Source organism: Citrus sinensis, chromosome 8 (assembly GCF_022201045.2).
Source record: "Citrus sinensis cultivar Valencia sweet orange chromosome 8, DVS_A1.0, whole genome shotgun sequence".
Classification (NCBI taxonomy): Eukaryota; Viridiplantae; Streptophyta; class Magnoliopsida; order Sapindales; family Rutaceae; genus Citrus; species Citrus sinensis.
In genome coordinates, this window is record NC_068563.1 from 26,547,504 (window position 1) to 26,572,559 (window position 25,056).

Consider the following 25,056-nt stretch of genomic DNA (forward strand, 5'->3'; position numbering starts at 1 on the left):
TTTAATTAGCAGAATTATTTTTCATAATCTCTTTTTTTTTTTTTTGGTTTTGACCATAAGGTATCCTGGGGCGGGCCCCAACTGTATGAGGCACCTTTAAGCTCATACCATAACCCAGACTAGAAGTTCCCGCTCGAACCGAGAGGCACGGGTTCTCCCAACAAAGACGACTTCCCTGCGACTCGAACTGGGGAGCAAACCCAGTCAACTCACTTAAGGGGACTCCATTGCCAGTGGAGCCAACACTTTGTTGGTTACTTGTTTATTTCATAATCTCTCTTTTTATCTAGTTACTTGTTTATTTCTTCTAATGTTAAAAAAAAAAATTAAATGCAATGATACATGGTAAGTCTTGGGAAACAGAAAAAATGTATCATATAAATAGTCTTACCTAATTTATCACAATTAAACATATTAAATGTTTTAACACTTTTACCAGCAAAAGATAAAATGTAATTGTTCAATAAAATGAATTAGGAATTTGAGCATGACTAACCTATCAAATTTATTTTAGCAATTCAATTAAAAAAATAGATTCTAGGTTAATTTATACATCAACTAAAAAAAAAAAAATCAAAATCCCGCATGAAACGGCAATTAACTCGTGTAATAAAAGTTCCACTCTAGCACTTTGCATGTGGAGTAATTGTCACACGTGGGTATTTAAATATAATTTTAATTTAATTCAATTTATTTGTATTTCTCCTTGTTGTTTTTATGAGACTCTCCTTGTATAGAATGATGTTTTAACTTGTATAGAATGATATTTTAACTTATTGTAAAAGACTTAATCTAATCTCAAAACGTAACCTAATTAATTTGCCGACTTTGTGCCCTTCTTACCGAGAGACGCAAACAAAGAACCCAAGATTAAAGCATTGCGTAAGCTCCAAACACTCTCCTCTCTCTCTCTCTCTCTCTCTCTCTCTCTCTCTCTCTCTCTCTCTTTATTCTTCGGCCCCCTTTCCCCGATCCGACGGCCTAAAAGCCACTTTAACCTAACCAATACCTCATCTCAGCCGTTACATCTCACACCCCTCTTGATATTTTAGCACATATTCTTTGTGTCGTCTTCATTGTTTTGTTGATGAATCTTATGTTTTCGCAGCAACATTTTCTCTAAAATTCAAAACCCATTTCGCATTTTATTAATTCATTATTACTACCTTTACTTTGTTTATGGTAATGCAAGCTCAGCTTTCTTCATTAGCATTCCCTCATTTTTGTTCATTTTATTAGTTGTTGACTCATCGTAAACTCCTAACCTTTGTTCTAATTCTTATTTTTATTTTCTTGGTGTCCAAACAGATAAACAGTAGCACAATGTTGGTACCACCATGGCTAGAATCATTATTGTCAACATCATTCTTCACCATTTGCCCCAGGCATAATGATTCACCTCGAAACGAGTGCAATATGTACTGTCTTGATTGCATGAGCGGTGCCTTTTGCTTTTACTGCCGATCTTCTAGACACAAAGATCACCCCGTTATTCAAGTGGGTATATATATATCTATATCTATATCTATGTGTACATATATGCACATGATCATTCAATTCAATTGTGTTTTAATGATTACTTTACATTATGTTTACAGATCAGACGGTCGTCGTATCATGATGTGGTTAGGGTTGCAGAGATACAAAAGGCATTGGACATAAGTGAAGTGCAGACGTATGTGATAAACAGTGCAAGAGTTCTATTCTTGAATGAGAGGCCGCAGCCGAAGGGTCCGGTCGGTAAAGGGGTTTCACATCTTTGTGAAATCTGTGGAAGAAGTCTTTTAGACCCATTTCGTTTCTGTTCTTTGGGATGTAAGGTTAGCCGCCAGCTTGTCTCTTTCTCTCATCCTTCTTCCTTCTTGCTCAAATTATTATTATTATCATTCCTTCATTTTCTAATATCAATTAATATTCCATCACATTGTTATTGTCGGTGACAATATATTGTGATTAAGACTTGCCATTTTAGAATTCTTATTTAATATATATAATTCTTAAATGATGAAACATATATTAATTTGTTTGTGACGTTCGGTTGATATAGACCAAATTAGACTAACAAATATGTAAAACATTTGAAAGTGCTCTTTGAAGAAGTACTTATTGATAAGTTAGGTGTTTATCTTAAATGTGTTGCAAGTCTTAGTTAAAATTATTCATTGCAGACATCCTTAATTTATAAAGTGCTTTTTTGTATTTGGATAGTCGTTTAGGCACCAAATTGATAATGCCATTTACAATCAATGCGTGGAAATCCGTAGGAAAGACTTATTTGTATATGATTATTAGCAACGATTTGCGCGCCAAAATTACTTATGCTGTTTGGAATTCAACATATGGATGTCTACATATGATATTTACTTGTATATGATTATTAGTAGCAATTTTGGCAATAAATCGCTAACCGTCCACATTTCAACTTCAAGGCAGAAAATTTATTTGAACATAGTTATTAGTAGCTATTTGGGCGCTAGATTGCTAATGCTAATTAAAATTTATCACATGAATGTAGCACGAAAGATGACTCTTGAACATTGCTAGTGGTAATGTTCAGTGCCATATTGTGAACGCCGTGTATAATTCAGCACCCGTAGATCAACTTCGGTACTGATGATTGACTATATGAATGTTGAAATTGCTTTATCCATAAGTATTTATTGTTAATTATCGAGAAAAAAATTCTTCCAAATTCCAACATATCCTTAATTGTTTTGAAAGCTAGCTTTCATTCAGTTTAATATATATATATATATATATATTTGAATTTAGCTTGAAGGAATTAAGAAAAATGGGGAAGCAAGTTTTGTCTTAAGCAACAAGAATGAGGAAGAAATACCGCAAGAAAGGGAAGGAATGCAAAGAAGATTGCCAACTAAGGAAAAAGAAGAATTGCGTGAAGGAAGACAACAAGACATGTACAGAAGCACGCCTCCTCCAACTCATTCTAATTCAAGGAGAAGAAAAGGCATTCCTCAAAGAGCCCCCTTCGTTACCTAAATTAATTAATTAATAATTTAACTTATAATTAAACCCTTTAAGCCTTGTAAATTATGTATATCCAGCTCAGTCTACATAGGCCACCACGTGGGATGCAATGTGCCCTAAAAGAATAGTGCATATTGTCCCTTTAAACAAGCAAAATTAGGTGTAATGTAAGCTGTTGCTTTTGGAATTTGGGGCTGACTTAAGGGTTCAATAATGCTGCGTTAATGTTTGGGAGTTGGGACAATGCTAGGTGTAAATGTTATGTGTACACATGAACGGTCTTTTATATATAGAAAGCACCAACAGCTGATCAATATGTTAATTGTTTTTTGGTTCATGAAACGTGGATAACATAGATGTGATGGTAACTGTAATAGCCAAATTCGTGAGCTTTATGAAAATGTCATGACATTTCGAGCCTTTTGATTTCTCTCTTTATCTTGGTTCAAATTTATAACTGTAGCTATATTTTAGGATACAAATATTCAATTTCCTTGTTTAAAATCGATTTTTCATTATAAATTAAAGTAGGCTAGCACGTGGGATATCTGTACATTAAATTGTATCGATTTGGCGGCTGAATTGTTGTTGAAAAATATTGCAATTGTGCTCAAGAATGTAGCGAGACTTAGTTAAATAAAAGTTAGGCTAATTATGTTGACAATATATATTATATTTAATATATGTACTTTTCATGTAAAAAGAATATCGATCTGAACCCATCAATATAATCACTGATTGTTTAAAAGAAAAAAAAAGGAAAAAAAACTCCAAGCAGAGATAATTTTAAGGGTAATTAGGGCGTTCTAATTGAGAGAAAGATAATGGGAAAAAAATGTAAAAGATCAAGCTTAATCAATTCATCAGTTAATTTGAACAGTCGCGATTTGATTTAAAATATATGCTAATATATTCAATTTATGCAATTTGATGGGATCTTGTTCCAACAAAATAAATCATTATCTCCCGACCCATTTGATTTTCTAAAAATAAAAAATAAGCACATTAATGAAAATTTTCACCACATTCAGTTTATATCCCATTGTGGGATTCGATGAAGTCGTTGACTCCCTTTTTAATTCCATAAAAAATAATTTCTTTTTCTTACTCTATGTAGGCACGGAAATGGGAAAAATGACATCTAATTAGCATGGCGAGGAACCCTAGGCACTCACAATTTCCGTATGTCACTATTTTTTTAACCTTAGCACGAGAACTACTAGTAGATCTTTTTCATTATTATAGCGTTATTTACTTATTCTATTTCATTTGTGTAATCACATTTTTTCCCCCAAAATCAACGATTGAAGAATGAAGAAACATAATAAATTAAGCAAAAGAAAATTAGTATAACGACTTTTACCTTGTAATTGTAATGGTTTGAATCTACACCGAATTATTATCACCACTTGGCTGTCTAATTCTACTTCTATGAGTCTAGTTCTATCACCGTGCAGGTCGCACTTGCCCACTGATTGTCAAAGCACCATTTATACACACTTTCTTCAAAATCAATGAATCATATGAGCTTAATTGGTAATAGGTCACTCGAGTCAAAATGGGAAAGATTTGGTATATATTTATGTAACATTTGAAATATAAAATGTTATTTTAGCATGTCACATACAAGTTAAACAGCTCGCTACAACAGTCTCTGCGAGAAATGAAATTACAAAATCAAATAAAAATTCATAATCAAATTTTGATTATCCAAATCAGCCTAAAAATTTTGTCATGTTCGATATTGGGTTTGGGTAATTGTAGTTTAGAACCTATAATACTCAAACATTTAATAAACATTAATTGTTGTACCTTATAAACTAAGTTAATTTGATCCTATACTTATACGATGAAAAACTTATAATACTTTTGTTATTTTGATCAAAATTATTATTTAAAAATTATATTCACTAAACACTATCGACCCTTATTTTATAATTATTTTTTTTCAATAATTATGTCTTAAAAATTAGAGCATCTCAATAATGTTGATCTATCGGTACCACTATAGTTGCGTATACGCTTCTACGATTGCATTTATTTCAGCCGACGGGTTCAACAAATTAATCCAACAACCCACACAATATATATCGAATATTTGATTGGTCTAGTTAATCATCTAAAATGATTCTACGAATTGCTTAATTAAGACACAAATCAAACAAACCTGTATTGACTAAATAAACCTTTTGTTGGGCCAAAATTACAAAAGTACCAAAATGTGATTAGTGATCGGCGCAACTGCAACATGTGGAGAAGAAATGGCCAAGCATATATATGATAGGGGCCAGGGATAGTTGCATAGATGTCGATATCAAGAGGGTAATAATATTCTACATTCAAAATGGTATCCTATGCATGGAGTGTGCATGAAGACAAGAAAGATATCTATAAATATATGTATGAAGTGACAGCTGATGAAGGAAGAGAATTTAGAAATTGTGAATCAAGATAAGGACCAAGGACCACTACTACTACCACCTACTGAATCCAATATATAGATATGCTCGGACCTCAGTAGCTCAGGTTATAACTGGGAAGGCAAATTGTATTTGAACTGAAGCCACCGGTAATTCACTGCTCTGCCATCAGTACTGGCCATCACATGCCTTCACATATAGTTCATGTACTATAGTTGCGTACTGCTTCGGATGTTTGAGCTTGAGAACTCTGCCGTCACATGCCTTTCATACATATAGTAGATTAATAGTTACTTGATTTGCTTATGAGAATGACAACAGTACAACAATTATATGGTGTAAATTTAGTCTCTGTTGAAAATTTTAAATTTTCTGCTACATTCCCATATTTTTTCTAAATTGACCATCTAAATTTTTGTGATATTATATATTATGTATCGTAAACAAAAATTCAGCAATGAAAAATTTGGGGACGGGTGTAAGTAAACCTTTGGAAGTTTCATATACAACGGTTGCATTGTTGATATGTCCACTTGCCTGATATAAACCTATATAAACCTATTTTAGTTTAGTTTTAAGGTATAACCCACAATAAAATAAAGTGTTTATTAAAGTTTTACTTGTTATGACAGATTAAGAGTTGATGTCATAAATAAACAGTCGAAAAGCAAATTCATAGGAATTGAATATTATTTTATGAGATTCATAAATATAGTTGGTCAACTTGGACTTTGACTGTAATGAGATGTTGATGCAGTCATTTGTTAGGAAAATGGCACCGTCAAAAAGAAATTGAGAATATATAAGAAACAAAAGTGCAAATGAGAGTAGACGTATTTTTCCAAAGAAGATAAGAGAAAACAGTAAAAATAGGAAGTCTATTATTAATTGTGTCAATTTCTCACCCACTTAAAAATTTCTTTCATTTGCCTCCTCCTCCTTAGCAACCTTCTCTAAAGCTAGTAGCACTTGTATGATTAACATAATCACCATGTCTAAAGATCTCAAGTTTCAGCAAATTAACCTACCAAAGCTTAAACCATCATCAAAGATTCAAACAGAAGAAGAAGCTGGCGAAGAAATTCAAGCTGCGTCAGAAGATTATACTAATGAAGATTGCAAGACACCAACTTCTAGTGATCACAAGATACCAAAAATTCAAAGCTGCCCAACAACTCCGAGGAAGAAAGGGCAAGTGTCCTTTCACAAGAGAAAGATGCATGAGGTTTTGTTCTTTGAAGCTACTGGGCGTGAGGAGGTAGAGTCCTTCTTCAGATCACACTCAGAGCTGTTTAGGGTTGATTCTCATGCTGTCAAGAAGAGATGTAAGAGCTTATGAAATCCCTCAACTATTGTAGTATTACTTCTAGCTAGTTAATTTGTTTATCTTCAGTTTTAATGTGTATATATAAATGAAAATTTTGCATCTGTAATATTGCTGAATAACACATAATTTTCTTGGATAATAATAACAATAATACTCTTATCTTCTAATTTCTGATCAGAAGTGCTTCATTTATTTCTGCATCTACATCAATCCTTTTCTTTCCTGTTATGAATATGCTATATCAAATGGAAAAAAAACGAAACATCGGCAATTGAAGTAACATCAATCAAATCCAGCCTTCTCAAAAAGTAGTATGTATATAGTTTAATTGTCGTTAAGAGATAGGTCGGACGGTTATTAGAAGACTTGCTTTTAGAGGGATCCCAAGTTTAAAATTTTCTTGGGAAGCCTGCAGCCTTAATGAGTGATCCCCACTAGGGTCTATATCATCGTACCATACATATTATTTATTCATTTAGATCCGTGCTGATATTAATTGTGCTAAAATAATCTACCATGCGTGCATATATATATTCTTATCCAATAATTACAAATCCCAGCTTTCTCAAAAATCAGTCCAAAAATTCGATCAACATTAAATCTAAATCTGTAATTTATAACCTTCTTTCGTGATTTGAGTTAGCAAGAGAAATATAGTTGGTATTATGCATTCAAGCTGAGCAGCATAAAGAAAATTGGAGTGTTTAACATCCTTCTTGCACTTGACAATCACGAAGCTTGCCTTGAAGGAAACGTACAAGTGATGCATTGTGTTATTTACATAGCCTGATTATTTATCAAATGGTAAGGAGAAGACTCTGCTTGGTGCACACACGTTCATGGGATGCTTGCAGGGCGTAGCCTTACAAATTGACAAATATTTCGGGCTCTGTCAGATCCACTGCCACTGGGAGCCCGAGTGAGCCCATGATCTCAATTCTGTTTCCTGCAGGCTCAAGCAAAGATGCGAAACACACTGGAATTTTCACCTCATTAACTTTTACCACACATTGCCATTCCATCCTAGAAGAGATTATCTTTTGGACACATGTCCTCCACGTGTCTCTCTCTGGTAGCATCTACACACTTTAATGGACAGTTATAAGACAAAACAAGCAACTAGTGGTAACAAAGATTGTCATTATCCTCTTTTTTTATAACAGTCTGCGGAGAGGGAATAAAACATTCGAGTGCAAAACCAAAGAGAAAAAAAGGAAAAATGCCTCCAAGGCGTTCCGCAAGAGTTGTCCTGACTAAGAAAGTTGTCGAAGAAACCGTTCAGGTTTCTGTAGTTAACGAGAAGAAGAAGAAAGGAAAGCGAGAAATTGCTATTCATTCTGAAGAAACACTGCCTTCGAAGACCATTACCGTTGAAGACAAAGAAGAAGGGAAACACACTACAGTTGAAGTTCCAATAGAAGAGCCTGAGCCTCCGACCGAGCCAGAGGCCGAGCCTTCGAGTTCTGTGGCAGCAGAAGCGGCAACACCAGCAAAGAAAGAAGAAAAAAAGACATCCATTGAGACTTCCCCAGAGCCAGAACAAGATGTTGCTGCTTCCGCGGAACAAGAAGAACCTCCAGAACAATCAAAAAATAAAGAGAAAGAGAAGCCCAACGAAGCTCAAAAGACAGCTCAACAAGAAGCTAGTGCTGCCCATGAGAAGCCGAGTAGCAAGAAGAGAAAGAGAGGGAAGAGAAATGAAGGTATCGGAGAGGAGTACAAGACGTATGTGTTTAGGGTTTTAAAGCAAGTGCATCCCGGGATGGCGATATCGTCCAAGGCAGTGACTGTAATCAACAACCTAATGAACGACATGTTTGAGAGGATTGCCGGCGAGGCTGCGATGCTTTCTAAGCATTGTCACCGGACGACAATGTCGTCCAGGGAGATTCAGGGAGCAGTGAAGCTGGTTTTGCCTGGAGAGCTTGGGAAGCATGCTGTCGCTGAGGGGACTAAAGCTGTGACTAATTACACGTCCTATGATGCAAAATGGTCCAAAGCTTAAGAATTATTTTCAGTTAATTTTCGTTGTTATGTTGTTATTGTTGCATGACCTTTTGAGTTTTTGTTCTGCACGTAATTTAAAAGGGTCCTGTAATCGGGTAGACATGTAGCCTATAGGCGTCACGTAGTGTGAATGTATCTGCTACTTGCATAGTTTTAACATACGGTGATGACTGCATTTCATGATTCTACTCATGTTTTCTTTCAGCACAGAATCATTGATTTTAGGACTGTTGTTGTTTATACATTTTATCAGAAAACTAATACATAGCCCGGGAAATAATACGTATCAAAATCATCAGAGACAAATATCAGGCATCAGAAAATTTATAAATATATGATTTGCCACGCGTTTTTTTATTCAAATTTGAACAATGAATCAATGACATCATTTGCTTCAACAAATTATACACTCCGATTCCTTGACTATGTATTAAATCAGCTTGAGGTCAAGAAAAGGAAAAAATAAAAAAAAAGTACCAGAGCTCCAGGTCCTACTATAGGATTGAATATGCACGAATCACCTCAACTAGGGGTGCTTGACACATTGGACATTTTCCTCCACTTTGGACCAACTCATTTGCACATTTCGAACATGTGCACATGTGTCCACACCTGCTGACAAAAACATATAATTAGATATATTACATGATAATAACAAACTAAAAAAAAAAAAAAAAAAGGAAAGCCAAAGTGAGGGATCATGCATGTAAAACCTCACACCAAAGAGAAATTTGCTGAAACTTACCTGTACAACAAAGAATCAATATTGCTATCACAACATATGCAGCAAACTCCTTTCCTCACATAATCCCAATTAGATCCATCTTGCAACAAACTGTCTTCACATATTCCTGCAGCATCACAAAGGCAAATTATGTGATCAACTAAATAGAACAAGAAAAAACCATTAGGATGTATAGGTACATTCAATTTGTATTAGTTATTTGGTTGTAAAACATTTGTAAAGTGGAAATGGAAAAGGATCATAAAACGAGAAAGGTAGAAGATTGAAGAACTAACTACATTTCAATGGCCAAACGGTGTACTGGCGTCTATTCTCCCTAGGAGAAGGGGTTGGAGGGTGAAAACAAAAGGCTAGCAGTAATTTACTGAGAAAGACAAGGGTGTGTATAAAACAAGCAACAAAGATGTACTACCAGATGCAAGGTGGATTAGATCGTTGGGAATTAAGTTCCAAAAGAGAAAAAGTAACAGAACCATAAACAAACCTGGTGAGCCAGCCGCACGATTCAGGGCAGTGGACACTTCTTGTCTGATTGATCGCTGCAACTCAAGTTGCATATCCATACAGGCCTCCAGCATCCGCTGCATATTATTCATCCTCTGCTGCAACCTAGCCATATCAATCCTCAAATCGTTGATGATGTCCCACTCCTGCACCAATTGAGCACAAGGATTGTTTAAACTAGAAGTAGACAACATAAGCATAATCCCCAAAAATTTAGAAACTACTTGACCAAAATTAATTCGCAAAAAACATAATTAAAACAAACGAGTTTCTTCACTTTCATTTTTTGACCATCTAAAATAATGGACGTGCGTTGGAATTGCCAGCTACAATAAAGTACAAATCTTTCACATATCCATTCACCATTATAGATGCTAAGACCAGCTAAACATTGAGCTTTACTAGGGTCTCTCCATAACAGAAAGACAATATACATTAACCAACACCATGATTATATATTGCCCATTTATCAATTTTCTGCTTTGTAAATAAGCATATTCCGGAAATAAATTCAGAAGAGCAAAGGGAAAAATAGACGCACAATTCCAAAGCGCTGATGCATGTCATGTGATTGCCAATTATCATGGTGTGACTCCTGGTCCCAGAGTGGCTGAACAGGAGGCAATGAAGGTGAAGGCAGGGCAAGTGGGGGACTCTCAATGGTTTCCCTCTGATCCTCATTCTGATCCCCATTTTGCTGCTCCAGATCTTGTTCTGCAGATGCAGCTCCACTAGATGTTCCATTCAGCTCCCAGTCAACTGGAGCATGACTTTGCCTGTCCACATATGACTGTATCAACCGATCAAGACTTTGGCGGAAACCGCTTCGAAGAAGATTCGACACACTTCTCCTACGAAAAAGAAAAAACTGCCCCTTAAAATATATCCATTTAAAGGACCAAAAGAATAATGCATGTAGTGATAAAAATGGTTACCTGCTAAGGAGTTCCCTGATTTCTGTGCTGTATACATTATCATCTTCCGGCAGATAAAATGTATCAACCCTTCCAATGGGAAGAGCTTGCGAATCAGAAGGTTCCTCTAACCAATTTCGTACAGCCTCTTGAAATCCATCTCGCAGATGACCATGTTCCTCAGACCATTGATAAGCAGTACTTTCCTGCTGATTTTCATCCATAAATTCTCTGGTTTCACTTCTCCATTCATTAGATTCCACATCAGGTCCTTGCAAGAGTCTTTCCTCGTTACCCAACATTTGTTCCTGCGAATGTTCTACATGAGCAGCAGGTTCTTGCCCACTTACATATTCAATCAAGTTGCCTTCTAAATGTTCTGTAGTATCCATTGACCCAAGGAATGCTCCTTCCTCACCACTTTGCTGAGGTTGTTCATAAGAACCTTCACGAGCTTCTAGCGGATGAGAATGTTCAGCAGCTTCATCCGGTAAAGCTCCTAGGGATAACTCATTAGAAGTACTTCCCATCCAGTCTCCATCCAGCAATTGTCCAGTACTATTTGTCCTCTCAATAATTTCAGTATTTGCTGGACTTTGCCATTCTCTAACTTCATTCTCAGAAGATTGTTCCTGCCACCCTTCTCCTCGAGCGGTAGTTCCTTGAAAACTTACATTTCCAACAATGTCACCTTCTATATCAGTTCTAACATCCGATAAATCGTGGCAAGCATTTTCACCATTTCTAAGTTCAGATTGTTCATGAAATTCATCCATAGTTTCCTGTAAATTGTTTACTTGGTTTTGTTCATTTCTGTTAACATTAATGTCAGCATTAGATGATGTATCAGAATGGCAGCTGCTTAATCTGGAGAAAAACCCTTCCCTGCCACGAAAAAACAGTTTTAACAATGTTCCATCAAAATACCCAAATAAAACAGCAAAAAAAAAAAAAAGGAATTTTGATGCAATAACAGAATTTAAGTCAATAAATATCCAGTATCACAAGAATTAATCATGACAAAAAGTTTATAATCACATTCATCACTTCCCTAACAAAAATAAAGAAAATAATGTGACAGAGGAAAACACAAGTATCGAATTTTCAGAACAAACACAATCACACCTCACACTAATTCCAAAAACAGTGAACAGATATGATAATAAACCTCTTTTAATCCTACAGAAATACCATAAAATTCTAGAACATAATATGTTCTCTTGAGGTTTATCACCAAAGCGTGACAGTCTGTTGAGTGCATTTGAGACAGAACTGTTTGCCTCTTCATGCATTAAATGAAAATTCCATGTAGCATGATCCATTTTAAGCATGCCTTCACTACTATCACTTTTATTAAAATAAAAATTGAACCATGGTTTAAGTTTAGCTCTTCTACATTTTTAAGGTTGATGGGGAAGAAGTTTAGAGGCTGTGGAAATTTACACTTTTGGTAATGATAAAAAAGAAACATAGTATGAATTCACTAAAAATAAAGCAGAACAGGTTCAAGTGGGCATCTAATATAATTCTGATTGCTAAGGACATGGAATAAAGAATAGTATACCTCAGCCCAGACACCGTATGTCTTTGCCTCAATAAACCTAATTCACTAGCTGCTGTGGACCTGGGTCTCTCATCCTCAACCACTCTGTCATTCCTCAAGAACCTTCCTCTGAGTAATGACTGCATAAGGAATTTATAAATAGATAAATCTATAATTATTTAACAGTAATAGTGAGGGAACATCAACTAATACTTCCTTGGTACATACCAAAAGAAACTGAGAACCAACAGTTTAAGAGCACAAAACAGAAAAGACAATGGATAGATGTTGATTGTTAGAGGATCAGTCATACAATACAGGATGATATTCATATCATCATCAACAATAAGAAAAGAAAATGCAAAAATTTACTGTCAACTAGCATCTCACCTGAATGCGGTTGCGATGTGCAAAATTGGATACAGCTCGATGCTCCAACAAACCTTGAAGCTCTCTTCGTCTTTCCCTCTCAGCATTTTTAAGCATATCAAGCAGCGCTTGTCTGCCACACAATCTACGAATGCCCCTCCGAGTATGGTCATTTCGGCTATTCTGGTTAACAACGAGACCATCAAGAACTTGTTCAATTTGATCACCCATTTCAGTTGCTTGATCTTCTCTACTGTCACTACAAGCACCTCTTTGTTGGCTATTCATTTGAACCCACTCTCTAATAATTCTCACTCTCTCCTGCTCATTTTCACCCAACCATTCCGGCCTTGAACTATGGTTCATGCGGGAAATACCAGATGCACGTTCCCTCACACCATTGTTCATCCATTCCCGGAAAATTTGCCTTACCCTTTCCCTTTCAACTTCTCCCAAGTCTGAAGAACGGTCATAATTAAAGTTGGCAGGATCATCATGCCCATTTGGCAACCCGAATCGATTTGGGGACCACATTCCACACTCATTTTCACTCACACTTGCATCATCTGATCCACCACCATGTTCGCTACCATGGCTTTCAGATACATCAACCCTTAACACGTCAGAAACTGTCCCATCACTCCCTTGTTCCTGCAATCTTTCACCCACCCTCTCATGGGAATGACTCACCACATGCTCATCCTCAAGCTCCCGCCACATTTGCAAGAGTGAGGATGCCCGGGTGCTTCCCCTCTCATCACCTCCTCTTCTTCTCGGTTCTTGAGACTGAGACTCCCTAAGGAAAGAGGAATCAAGTGCAGAAACATTGTGTAGACCAGCTATAGCCATGACTCCAAAAACTAAATGAACAAATCAATTTAAATTTTTCAACCCATCTGCTACAAATGCATAAAAAGGCGCACGTATTTACAATAAATACAAGCAGAGGATTCCTCTCAAGATCAGATCATCACAAAAAATCGATAACCATCAGAGTCGTTCATCATCATCATCACCATCATGGTGATCATCACCGCCTTCAGAGCACATGAATACGATGAGATACAATCATCAGTTTGGCCCAACATTAACAAAGCATACTGGAGAAGTGCTTCCTCCAAGTTTTTACTGCACCAGCTGAAAAATTGTCATTTCCTCAATTCTAAACCGCACCATATACATCACATTACACAGTCAAAGTCTACAAAGCCACCTACCTAACACACAAAAATCAATTCCATATCCCCTTAACATCTATTCTTATATTTGGTTGCCAAGGAAATGCGGAGCAAGAGATATAATTAAAAGTTCAAATCTCAAACCTCAATCACGCAGGAACTAACCCAAACTAAAATCCCTAGTAAACCAGAAATTTTGAACTTTCAAGACGACGCAAGTTAACAGAATCAGGATTTCATGATATTCCGTTATTTTCTCAGCCTTTCTCAGCATCCAAACAGAAACTAAATAAACTATAAAAATTAAAATCAGTTCACAAAAGCACAAGTGAATCGAGATCCGCGACTCGTATATATCACTTAAAATTTTCACAAAATGCTACGTTACAAATGTCGAAAAATGAGGCGTAAAACTTACCGAAAAGCTGTCGTTTTGAAGTAAGAGTGAGAGAGAGAGAAATTGTGAAGAAACGAACACAGAGAGAGAGAGAGAGAGAGAGAGAGAATGGGAGGGAGGAAACGCAGGCAATTTCTAATAAATGTTCGGGGGGGACACGTCACCAGGGGGGGGTCTCTCACTGTCATTTGCTTATAAAATCTTGCCGTAACACTAACGTCTAAAAAATTGTTTTCGTGGGTGGGGGGAGCAATGAGGATGTGACGCGTAGCGGATGTCCCTGTCTTTTGGGGCTGCCCACGGAAAGTTTCCAAATCTTGAATTTAACGGGAAGTGGGGAGCAAGCTCTTTTCAATAAAACGACAGCGTTTGATTGAGTGAGTGGGTAAGTAGGTGGCAGGTGCGCGTGAGTCGCTCCTCGCGAGATTTCTAACGTTCGACACTTGGGTTCTCACTATGAGCATAACGTTAATGTCAAAATGAGTGGACTCTAGAACTCACGGTCAGTACACAAGTATAAAAATTATACTTGTAATCATGTTTGAGTTCTTTTCTAGAATATCCAACTAAAATTATTATTAATTGAAGTTTATGTTTTTTTTTTAATTGTTATTTACATTTTCATCTTATTAAAAGGAGAATGTCTTCGTTAAAAAAAAAATTCAAAAACAAAATAAAATCACTTGTATTAATTAACGATAAAAGGAGTAAATTGAGCCACATCATTAATTTGATTTAAAAAGAAAAAATAGACCCATTTATATTTCATATCGTACTTACATCAAACTTGATTGGTTTGGCAAGATCTATTGCTCTATATTGTTCGTGGTCAATGTTTGGCTTTGAATTCTTTTTATTATTTTATAAATATTATTGAAATTTCTCTTAATTTAGTTGTTTAGATAGCTGAAGTGTATAGCTGTGTGTTATTTTTGAATTATTTTAAAAATAATTAGTTAAATATTCGTACTTTCATAGTCAATTGGAATTCGAGCCTAAAATATAATGAAATACGAACCAGTTAAAAGTTTGTGTATCAATCCACAATTTTATTGTGTTCGTGAAGCATCGACTTGGAACAATTTACACCTTAAAAGTGTTAACTAGTTGTTTTGAAGAACCTTCAAAAGAGAACTTGAAGCGAGATTGTTAGAGGGTTGCTTCTTGTGAAGTATTTTAATTAATATAATTAGCTTCTCATGAGAAAATTAACTGTCCAAAAGTACCTTTTGTGGGTTCCAAGCCATTATGAGAACAATATTTTGGATTAGTGCAAATTAGCTAATTAATGAAATTGATGACTAGATTATGTTCAGTCTGAAAGTTGGTGCAACCAAAAAGTGATTCCAAATATATATTAATAAGATTGTATCAAAAGTTACTTGGTCATTATAATCATTGCTTCCCTATTGATGGTTAAAAGATGCCTTAAAACTAGTTAAGTGATCGATTTTCCCAAAAACCTAACTTTGCTTCCTTTTGTATATAGATTGAGTGTACTTGAGTTTGAAGGGAACCCAAAAGCAACTTTGAATATAAAATTTCAGCCCCCTCAAACTTTTACTTTTATTCTTTCTTAATCATTTGTTGGTAAATAGCTAAAGGATGCATGTAATTATGTAAATAGATATTTATATATTTTGAAGTTTAATAAAGTTGTTTTCACATGATTAAAATGGTGTAGAGAAAAAACCCTCGGGTAAAAAAATAAAAATAAAAATCAAATAAAGGCATACCTTTTAGAAACCTTACAAATATATGTATTTTATAAGATCTTCATTATTTAAAACTCAGAGATTCTTTGCCATGCATGTCTAAATCACTTTCTTTATTTCAATAAAGAGAAGGGATAAAGAATGCATTATTATATTTCAACGTATCCTTTATTATAACATTACAATAATCTCTTGAATCCCATCTACCATGTTGCTTTGTTGTAGCTTGTCGTCATGGAGTCTATAAAATTAGAGCATTATCATAATATATAGTCTAGATCTCTCAAAGTATCAAAATTCAATTTTTTTTTTGTTTTAAGACCAAATAATAACACAATAATAACTAAATTTAGATGAATGAACCCCTCTAATTATGTCTTAACATGTAAGAGTACTGGGAATACAAGCTTTAATTTAATATTTTCAGCAAATAAAATCTTAAATCAACTAATATTAATTTTGAACGGCACATTAGCACGTAGAAAGATAATTCATAACCTTATCCGATTAAAATATATTCCCAATAAAATGCGTTGACTAATCTTTTTTGCCAACGATGACGGTGCATGGCTCTCATCATTAGGGTTGAAATAATTAATGCTGAATTATAAGTAATATTATAAGCCAAAATGTTAGCTCAAACCCCGACCAAACCCTAATTTAATTGATTTGATGGTGAACATTTGTGCGTGGCCAACAACGATCCACCATTGTGGAAGGTGTCGTTCCATAATTTAACACCACGCAATGTGATTTGTAAAATTCCCAAAACAAAATTGCAATTCTAATAGAAAAGCCGACGAAATTTTTGACCCAATAGAAATGAATATGAAGTTTTAAAGATGATAAAGGCTCATTATAGCGATTAGATGATGACTTTTCTACTCTTTTATTAATGAGTTTCTTTTGTTCCAATAACAACAACACTTTCGTCTGTTATAGGAAAGAAATTCTACAACTTGGATCTCTTGTAAATTTCTAATACGGGCAACTTTATTATCAAATACTAAATTAAAATTAAACATATTTTTCAATGAAGGATTGCGATGTGACCACTTAACCGAATTTACGATAAAGGTGATGAAAATAGGCGAGATTCTGAGTATATCAGAATATTACACCTAATTAATTCATGTATTTATATGTACTCCTAATTGATTCTAATTAATTTTAAGGAGGAATGCTGATGATCAAAATAGAAGAGATTCTAGATTATATTAGAATACTACACCTAATTAATTTATGTATGCTATGTGTACCACTAATTTACTACAATTAATTCTAAGGAAGGATTTTTTTTTTTGTTGGGTGGGGACGTGGGGTGGGGTTGGGGGGGGGGGGGGTGTTTTATTGAGAAAATTTACTGGTTACTAATCATTCATACGGGTAAGTAAGTATTCACATAATTTCTTCTACAATGAAGATTATGTCATAAAAAAAAAGCATTCTTTGAATCATGAATTTTTTATTCAAATATTTAATTGAACTACACAAGTCATACATGCATTAATTAACTATATTTCTCATATACTCTAAAATTTCTCTAATAATAAAATATTAAAAATTTAATAGAGGACTCAAATGATAAAAAAATAACAATAAACAAAAGTGTCACTTGGAATAAATTTTATTTTATTTTTTGTTTTAGAATTAAGGGAAAAAAAAAAAAGAAAAGTGAAAGCAACGTCAATTAATGCAACGTAGCATGGATATTGTGAAGTGAAATTCAGAAACGAACAAACAGAAAAGGACACAGAATTAAGGACAGGTGCACCGCGAATCGGCGAGATATATCACAAAGTTAGTTGTGTGCTATTATTATTATTATTGATTGATGAGCACGGAGCAGGGGCCCGGTAACGATGTCGGTTTATGGATGAGAGACCTCGGGAGAATTGAGAAAGATGATAAGCAAAGTCCCCCACACATGGTGTTAGTTGTCTTTTGTTAATGGCACCTCTAAACCGACGTGCGAGTATCTATGCATGCATGGGAGGGACCCCATGTCACCATTAAAGTACACACACCCTAGACTCACATCACATTTGAGAAATGTTTATTATTATAACCCACTTAAATTTAATCTATAATTGATATATACTAGTAGCCCATGATTGTATATAAGCTTTGTGTCTTGCTATACACACACACGAACGTAGAAAATCCCTATTATTTCATCATCTTCACGTTTTGGAGCATATATGTGCTAATATTGATGAATTTGTATGACTAATTTAAGAATGATTTTATAAACTTTTTATTTTTGTATGTTAGTTTTACATTGAAGAAGGTCTTTGGTCCTAGAGCATTACATGTTATTTATTCACTATTTGTCAAGCGTGTATGTATATTATCATAATTGGTTGCTGAAACATACGTATAGTAAAGAGTAAATGGACAAAGAGCAATACTTATGAAGCATCTAAGACTTTTTTTCTACGTTGATAACTTCATTGAGAGACACCCATGTTATCATATCACTTACGATACGTACAAAGCTTGTATTAATTGCGACTTCGTTTAGTTTAGCATTAAATTATTCCTTTCTAAACCTCATTACTAAAGATGCTAACTTCAACCCACTTGGGAGAAGTATAAAGGTTTGTTATCATTGATGGTAATGAAGCAATTTGCAAGCTACGTACATCGTTGATTGATGGCCCTAAACTAAAAGGAAATGCTTGTATGTCTCCACAAACATAGAGACAACGGCTTAAGGATAGAAAGGAAGTGTTAAATCTGTGTTAGGTTACTAGTCATTCAGTTTCTTCTCTTTGTCCATGAATTATTAGTCTTTTCCCCTTCACATCACCCTCCCTTTGATTAACCAAAATTTTCTTATTTTAGCAAAAGTTTAAGCACGTGTAGACAAGTTATCGCTAACCATAATTAAATTGGTGGCTTGTAAGGGCGACAGCTTCTTACTTTATTAAACATCTTTGCAAATTCTCGGGGATCGACACATGCTTTGTTAGAGGACCCAAAAAATAATGCAGTAAACATGTGGGTGAAGAAACGTTTTCCATCTCTTTTGGGAGGCTAATGAACAGCTGGATTACTTTATTTGCTTGTCTTGCATTGATGTTTTAATCTGAGTTACTGTTCACCGGTTTGCTTTGCTTCGTTGGCATCTTATGATAGAAAGTCGATCGAGACTAAACAGAAATTACACGAGGTCCCGTTTTACTGCTAGATAAGATTATTGTTAAGTTGATGAGTTATGCCGAGTCATCGAAATGTGATTCACACGGATGAAATTAATTTGATAGCAAAATTGTGCGCTAGACGCTTCGAGGTTGTTCAATCTGACTGTGATGTGTGGTAGGAAAACTTTGTTGTCAGTCAATTGGCAGAAGAATTAATGACTAATTCAAAGGGGCATCATATTCAAACCCTGTCGTAATCTCTGCTGCACAGTTCATCAATGAGTTTTAAGCGAAATTTATTACACATAGAAATGAATTTCTTTTGGCTAAACCTCGCGCAAAGCTTCGCTCTGAAATTTGCTTTTGGAGCTTACCAACTCTTAAGTAAATTCATAAGTAATGTACAGACGATTTCCTTTTTACATAAGCACGAGGGTAAGCTGCTTACACATTACACAGCCTCACAAAAAGCCTCCAATTTTAGGTGCAACAACAAATCATCTTTAAGGTGTGTAAATGACATCGATCCGTCACAATAACTTTGTGGGGGGTTTTCTTTAGTTTTATTTTAAACTATATAGAGAGAGAGAGAGAGAGAGAAATGACTCTGAAATTAGTGGCATGTTTATCTTTTTCTTCACTTGGCATGGACGATATTCTAAATTGGAAATTAAGATACTAATGTGGGAAAATAAGGTATATTTTCCTAATTAAACACAATCATACGCGTGCTTATTACAGAAACTGATGAGGCTAATTCACACTTAAAGTTGAGGTTTGTCAGCTGAATTAAGCAGCCGCGGACAAAGGCTTATATGCATGTAAATAGCTGTCCGGCTAAACTATCAACCTTAATGGAGCGCTGTTAGAAGCCAATGCATTCCGGGCTTAACTAAACAGTTGCTCTAGGCCTAATGCTCAGTAAAGCTCCAGCCTCTGGGCCCATTGCTTGAAAATGCAATGATCACTAAAGCCTTAGCCTCTAAGCCCAGCGCACTATCTAAACGTCCCCCACCCAGATCAACATAATAGTGAGTGCCTTTAGAATCCGTAATTGCACCCCTTCAATTTTTAAAATTCGGTAGTTGAGATGGTTTAGTATGTTCAAAGAAAACGAAAGGTAAAGATAAATAGATAATAAAATGACGATATTTTATGAGAAAAAATGAAGGTTACAATAGAATGTGGCAAGAAATATTGCGAAATTAGCAGACGAAATTGTGACAAAAAAGCAACCACAAATCACAAACAAGTGATCAAAATGTGACATTCCTAAGTTTCAGTTCTCAATTTCTTATAAGAGGATTTGATAGTTTTTAAATTTAATTTATGGTGACCCACAGAGTGAAAATGCAAAGATCAAGGTATAATTAGCTCGCTTTTTCTCCTAAGTATTTTAAAATTTTTAATTAGGATATATTTACGATAAAAGATTTTTCCCCCTCCAATGTGAAGAAAATTAAATTACATGTGCGGAAGGAGAGTTAAACGAAACACAAGAATAATAAAAAGTGCTACAACAATTTCTTCTTTCCTTACACTTTTTTTAAAGAACAAAATTAACCCCAAATCTTAATTATAAAAGCAACAATGCTACAACAATTTTCTTCACCCAACATAATTATAAAATAAAACAAAAAGTCATAGTCACACACAATAAACCAATGACCACAAATAAAAGGGGAAAAAAGGAAAAAAAAAATCAGTACATTAAGATATTAAAACCAATAACTCAAAGATCAATATCGCAGTAAGTCCGTTGGAAACTCTTGGACGAAGAAAAGTGCAGCATCACCGGGTCACATACAACTCTGAGTGTCCTATGATTCGATTTCCAGGCCCCGACCCTAAACCGAATCTTTGCCTTGACACGAACCGCTAATTCAATTTCCCCGGATGTTTTTTCCAGCTTTAAATCTTTGGCAATCGAGCTTGATATGGCCACGTTTTGTGCCAAAATTTTTGCATCTAGTCGCGTCACATTTCTTGTAGGCTGGTGGAACGGCACAAGTGTGCTAAACGCTACGTTTTGGTCATCGTAGGCAACGGAGACTTCAATGGAGTCGTAGTATATGGAGGCTCTGCCATTAGGGTTATGCGCCCTAATGACAAAACCAAATGTGGAATTTAGGTGGTTGTTGTTTACATTGAAGTCATGGACTGAACCATCTTCAATGGTGTAAACAGGACGCTTAGGCTTGACTACGAGCCATATGATGAGCACTACTATACCGGCTAGGACAATTAGGGCTAGCAAGACGATGGCGATGCAACGGACCAGCCCCGTGCGTTTTGCCGGGGCTGCTGTAAGCTGTGTTGCTGTGGGATTAGACGCCATGTATGTTAAACGAGAAGCGTACAATAAGGTTAGTTTTGTTGATGAGAAGCTAGTACGAGATTTTGGCTTCGACTGTGAGTTAATATAAGAGAATGTTTTGGCAGCGCACTTTTGTCTTTACGGTTGTAAATGGATCACTTTTTTCCTTTAACATTTCTTGCATGAAACTCAAGAAATCTGAGAGATTCTCGTTCCATGTATCAATTCAGTGTTGTGACCTTCGTTACTGGAAATTTGCAAACTAGAAAGTTTTAATTAATTGCATTACATGAAACCAAAATTAATTCCCTAGTGCTAAGGCCAGGCTAGGCTATGTTAGTAACCTATATCCTTCACTTTGGACCTAAATCAAAGAAGAGAATTTGCTTCCATGTAGACAAAAGTGCCCATTTGATGCCATCCGCCTATCTGATCACAATTCAATTAGCTTTTTAAAGATAGCAAAATTGACGGCAAAGCTGGAGATTAAATAATAAAACCAAAGATGGGTCATCCGGTTAAGTAAGATCAAATCCATAGTTTAAACTTTAAAGTGATTATGCGAAGTATCTCCCTACTACATGGTCACTAGGTGAAAAGAGAAGAAGAAGCAATTAATTAATGCACCAAACAAATGAAAGAGATTTTCAGCTTTAAATATTGCCAACGAAAGTTCATGTTTTTAATTCTGGATGGTTTCTTGCCTTGCCTGCAAGTCATTCCTTGACCACCTTTAAAATTCATAGTGCTTTTTCTTTTTCCTCGATGGGAAATGAGTGCAATGAAACTCATTCTCATTTGGCATTGCATAGGGAGTCACCATTATTTGGTAGTTCCCATTAATTTTTTTTGTTGTTGACATTTTTCAATACACATACAGATATAAATTCAAATTTGTGTGGAGCTTGTATGTATAGTATGGCCTTAGCCAGTACTCTTTCCTCAATCATTTTTCCTTTTCATTCAATGTACAACTTTAAGGTTAAGGTTCTGCTTGGTTATATGGTGTTGCGAGTTTTACAAGACCATTGTTGTCGAATGAATAACTCAACTATCAAGAAAAAGTTGAGAAGTGTTTGTAAATAATACCACTGTGTATTAGAAAAAAAAAAAGAAGTTATTTATTATGGTTTTAGAACTTATTTTCCAGCAAACAGTTGTCAGAAATAATCAATTTTAGGCTGCCGAGAAAGGTAAAACCAAACAAGCCTGAGTCATATTTAATAATTCTTGCTTCTCCCCAAAGTATTCCAAAAGCAACCCCAAGCTCTTTAAATACCTTGCAGATACCTTCTCAAATGTCATAGGCTCTGCCTGTGCTCAAGTAACTAGCTAGCTCGACCATACCAAAACATAAGAAGGTTTTTTTTTCTTGGGATTAATCTTTGATTAATGAAGATTAGTGACTTGTGATTGCTTAATATCCATGGATTAAAATTAGGTATGAATATGATCTTTCATATTATATACCAGTAGTCCAGTACCACTTTTGGTTGATTATTTCTTTGGTGACATTCACACGGGCCATGGCCATTCAATCTTTTTTTAATTTCTTTTAATGCATTACGCCACATGGGTGGGTTCGAAACTTCTACTAAAAGAGTCATCTATATATATTTTTTTCTAAATCAAACAGTGAAAGACATTGCTGCTTTGGTTAATTAATTAATTAATGGAGACCACAAAGTGAAAGACATTCACAGCTCATCAAAAATATTCACCACCAAGCACCACGTGCACCTCACCATCATCACCTCACGGTCTCGCACTTTAATCATAAAATTTAGATTTTTTTCTTCTGAACTATATGACAAGAACCAAGTAATGATAATTGTGATGATTTTTCTTTATGGTTATTGGAATTACTGAATTAATACTTACATAAACTCTATTGATTGAAACCACGATTCAGAGATAATTTCCATTTACTATTATTTCTTTAAAAAAATATATGGGACTATGAATTAAATAATGATTCAAATTAACCAACAAAGTGTTGGCTCTACTAGCAATGGAGTCCCCTTAAGTGGCTTGACTGAGTTTGCTCCTCAGTTCGAGTTGCAGGGAAGTCGCCTTTGTTGGGAGAACCTGTGTCTCTCGGTTCGAGCGGGGACTTCTAGTCTGAGTTGTGGTACGGGCTTAAAAGTGTCTCCCACAGTTAGGGCCCTCCCCAAGATACCTCGTGGTCAAAACAAAAAAAATAATGATTCAAATTTAAACTCAAAATTTGATAAATTTAATTATTAAATCAACTAACTATCATAAAATTATATAAAATCATATAAGTCTTTTAATTATCAAGTGTGTACATCCAAACATTTTAAATATATTAAAATTTAAAACATACAGACATCCGCATTATTATTGAACTATTGTATATCATGAGTAGATGTTTTTATATAATTTCGTGGGGTGATGGGGTGGCGCATGTAAATTTCAAAATCAGAGTCGAGTAACATTTAATTATTCGTAAAGGAGGCAAAAGATGAAAAAAAAAAAGAATATAAGAAAAAGTAAAAAAAAAAAGAATATAAGAAAAAGTGAAGTACTACTACTAAAGTTCTGTGCGGTCATGATCACCAACTGTAGGGCAATGGAGGTGGTCGCCGCATATACCATGGAAGATTCTATATATCTTTTGCAAACCCTTGGAAGAAGCACAAATAACCAGCCCACATTAATTCATCATATTCATCATATAACCATGCCCCTCTCAACTCTAAACTAGTTGCATATAAAGCTCTCTCTCTGCTCCATCTCATCAAAGCCACTTCACAAGAAAAATGATGAGGACCAGTTCCATTCCTTTTGCTTAGTTCTTTTGCCACCCCACCATGGCACTGATGAGGTCCCTCGCTCAGCGGGTCGGCGATTGAACCGGTGTCGTGGTGGCGGTGGCGGTGGCTGAATAATCTATGAGGTTATGGATTTGTTACAATGGGAGAAATGGGAATATTTTGTGATGCAATGAAGGGTTAATTAATTATCTCTTGATTCTAGGAGAAGATCAAAGCCGGTTTCTCTCACAGGGCAACTTCTATCTTTTGGCATAATTAACTTTTACTTTCTGCGAATCTCTCCAGGCATCAATGAGGGATGATAATAATTGTGGAACTATATATGTATCATATATATGTGGCTGGAGCTAGCTAGAGAGATTCTATATGCATGTCCTTGCTTCTGGTTTTGTTCTGTTGGTTCATCAAAGCCTTATTATGTATGAAATAATTCATCAGTGGAGTTTCTATTTCTGATATCATAAATTCTCAAGTCATGATTAATGTACTAGAATCATTCACATCATCTAAACCCATCTATCTTTGTAAGAACTTCTGATTGTTGATCTGTTTTTTGTTGTATGATTAATTCTAGCTTATGATCGATCGGTATTTATGCCTTTTGATTTGGTTGGTTTTGTGATGGTGTATGTTCTTTTACTAATCATGAAGAATCTATCAGAAATTGCCATTTGCTGTATTTGCAATA

The 25,056-nt window shown here is 35.3% G+C and overlaps 5 protein-coding genes across 6 annotated transcripts; 3 read left to right on the forward strand and 2 right to left on the reverse strand.

Moving 5' to 3' along the window:
- The first annotated feature begins 910 nt into the window (after positions 1-910).
- LOC102626349 (protein RGF1 INDUCIBLE TRANSCRIPTION FACTOR 1) lies at positions 911-3,304 on the forward strand. Its single transcript, XM_015533337.3, has 4 exons — positions 911-1,182; positions 1,309-1,497; positions 1,599-1,820; positions 2,773-3,304. Exons 1-4 carry the CDS (start codon positions 1,180-1,182, stop codon positions 2,998-3,000), a joined length of 642 nt encoding a protein of 213 aa, XP_015388823.1. The 5' UTR covers positions 911-1,179; the 3' UTR covers positions 3,001-3,304.
- A 3,095-nt stretch (positions 3,305-6,399) lies between these two features.
- Positions 6,400-6,747, forward strand: LOC107178325 (cyclin-dependent protein kinase inhibitor SMR2). Its single transcript, XM_015533288.1, has one exon. The coding sequence runs from the start codon at positions 6,400-6,402 to the stop codon at positions 6,745-6,747; it is 348 nt and encodes a 115-aa protein (XP_015388774.1).
- A 509-nt stretch (positions 6,748-7,256) lies between these two features.
- LOC102623377 (histone H2B.5-like) lies at positions 7,257-8,903 on the forward strand. The gene has a single exon (XM_052432067.1). It carries the CDS (start codon positions 7,955-7,957, stop codon positions 8,738-8,740), a length of 786 nt encoding a protein of 261 aa, XP_052288027.1. The 5' UTR covers positions 7,257-7,954; the 3' UTR covers positions 8,741-8,903.
- A 147-nt stretch (positions 8,904-9,050) lies between these two features.
- LOC102623678 (uncharacterized) lies at positions 9,051-14,558 on the reverse strand. 2 transcript variants are annotated; one of them, XM_006487927.4, is made up of 8 exons: positions 14,414-14,558; positions 12,839-13,954; positions 12,470-12,588; positions 10,927-11,790; positions 10,533-10,842; positions 9,972-10,137; positions 9,488-9,593; positions 9,051-9,354 (listed from the first exon to the last, which is right to left on the reverse strand). In XM_006487927.4, exons 2-8 carry the CDS (start codon positions 13,664-13,666, stop codon positions 9,237-9,239), a joined length of 2,511 nt encoding a protein of 836 aa, XP_006487990.1. In that variant the 5' UTR covers positions 13,667-13,954; positions 14,414-14,558; the 3' UTR covers positions 9,051-9,236. The 2 variants fall into 2 exon arrangements, with proteins under 2 accessions (XP_006487990.1, XP_006487989.1); XM_006487926.4 differs by having other exon boundaries at positions 12,839-13,945; positions 14,414-14,552.
- Positions 14,559-20,744: 6,186 nt separating this feature from the next.
- On the reverse strand, positions 20,745-21,662 carry LOC102624170 (hypothetical protein). Its single transcript, XM_006487928.4, has one exon. The coding sequence runs from the start codon at positions 21,589-21,591 to the stop codon at positions 20,986-20,988; it is 606 nt and encodes a 201-aa protein (XP_006487991.1). The 5' UTR covers positions 21,592-21,662; the 3' UTR covers positions 20,745-20,985.
- Positions 21,663-25,056: the final 3,394 nt, after the last annotated feature.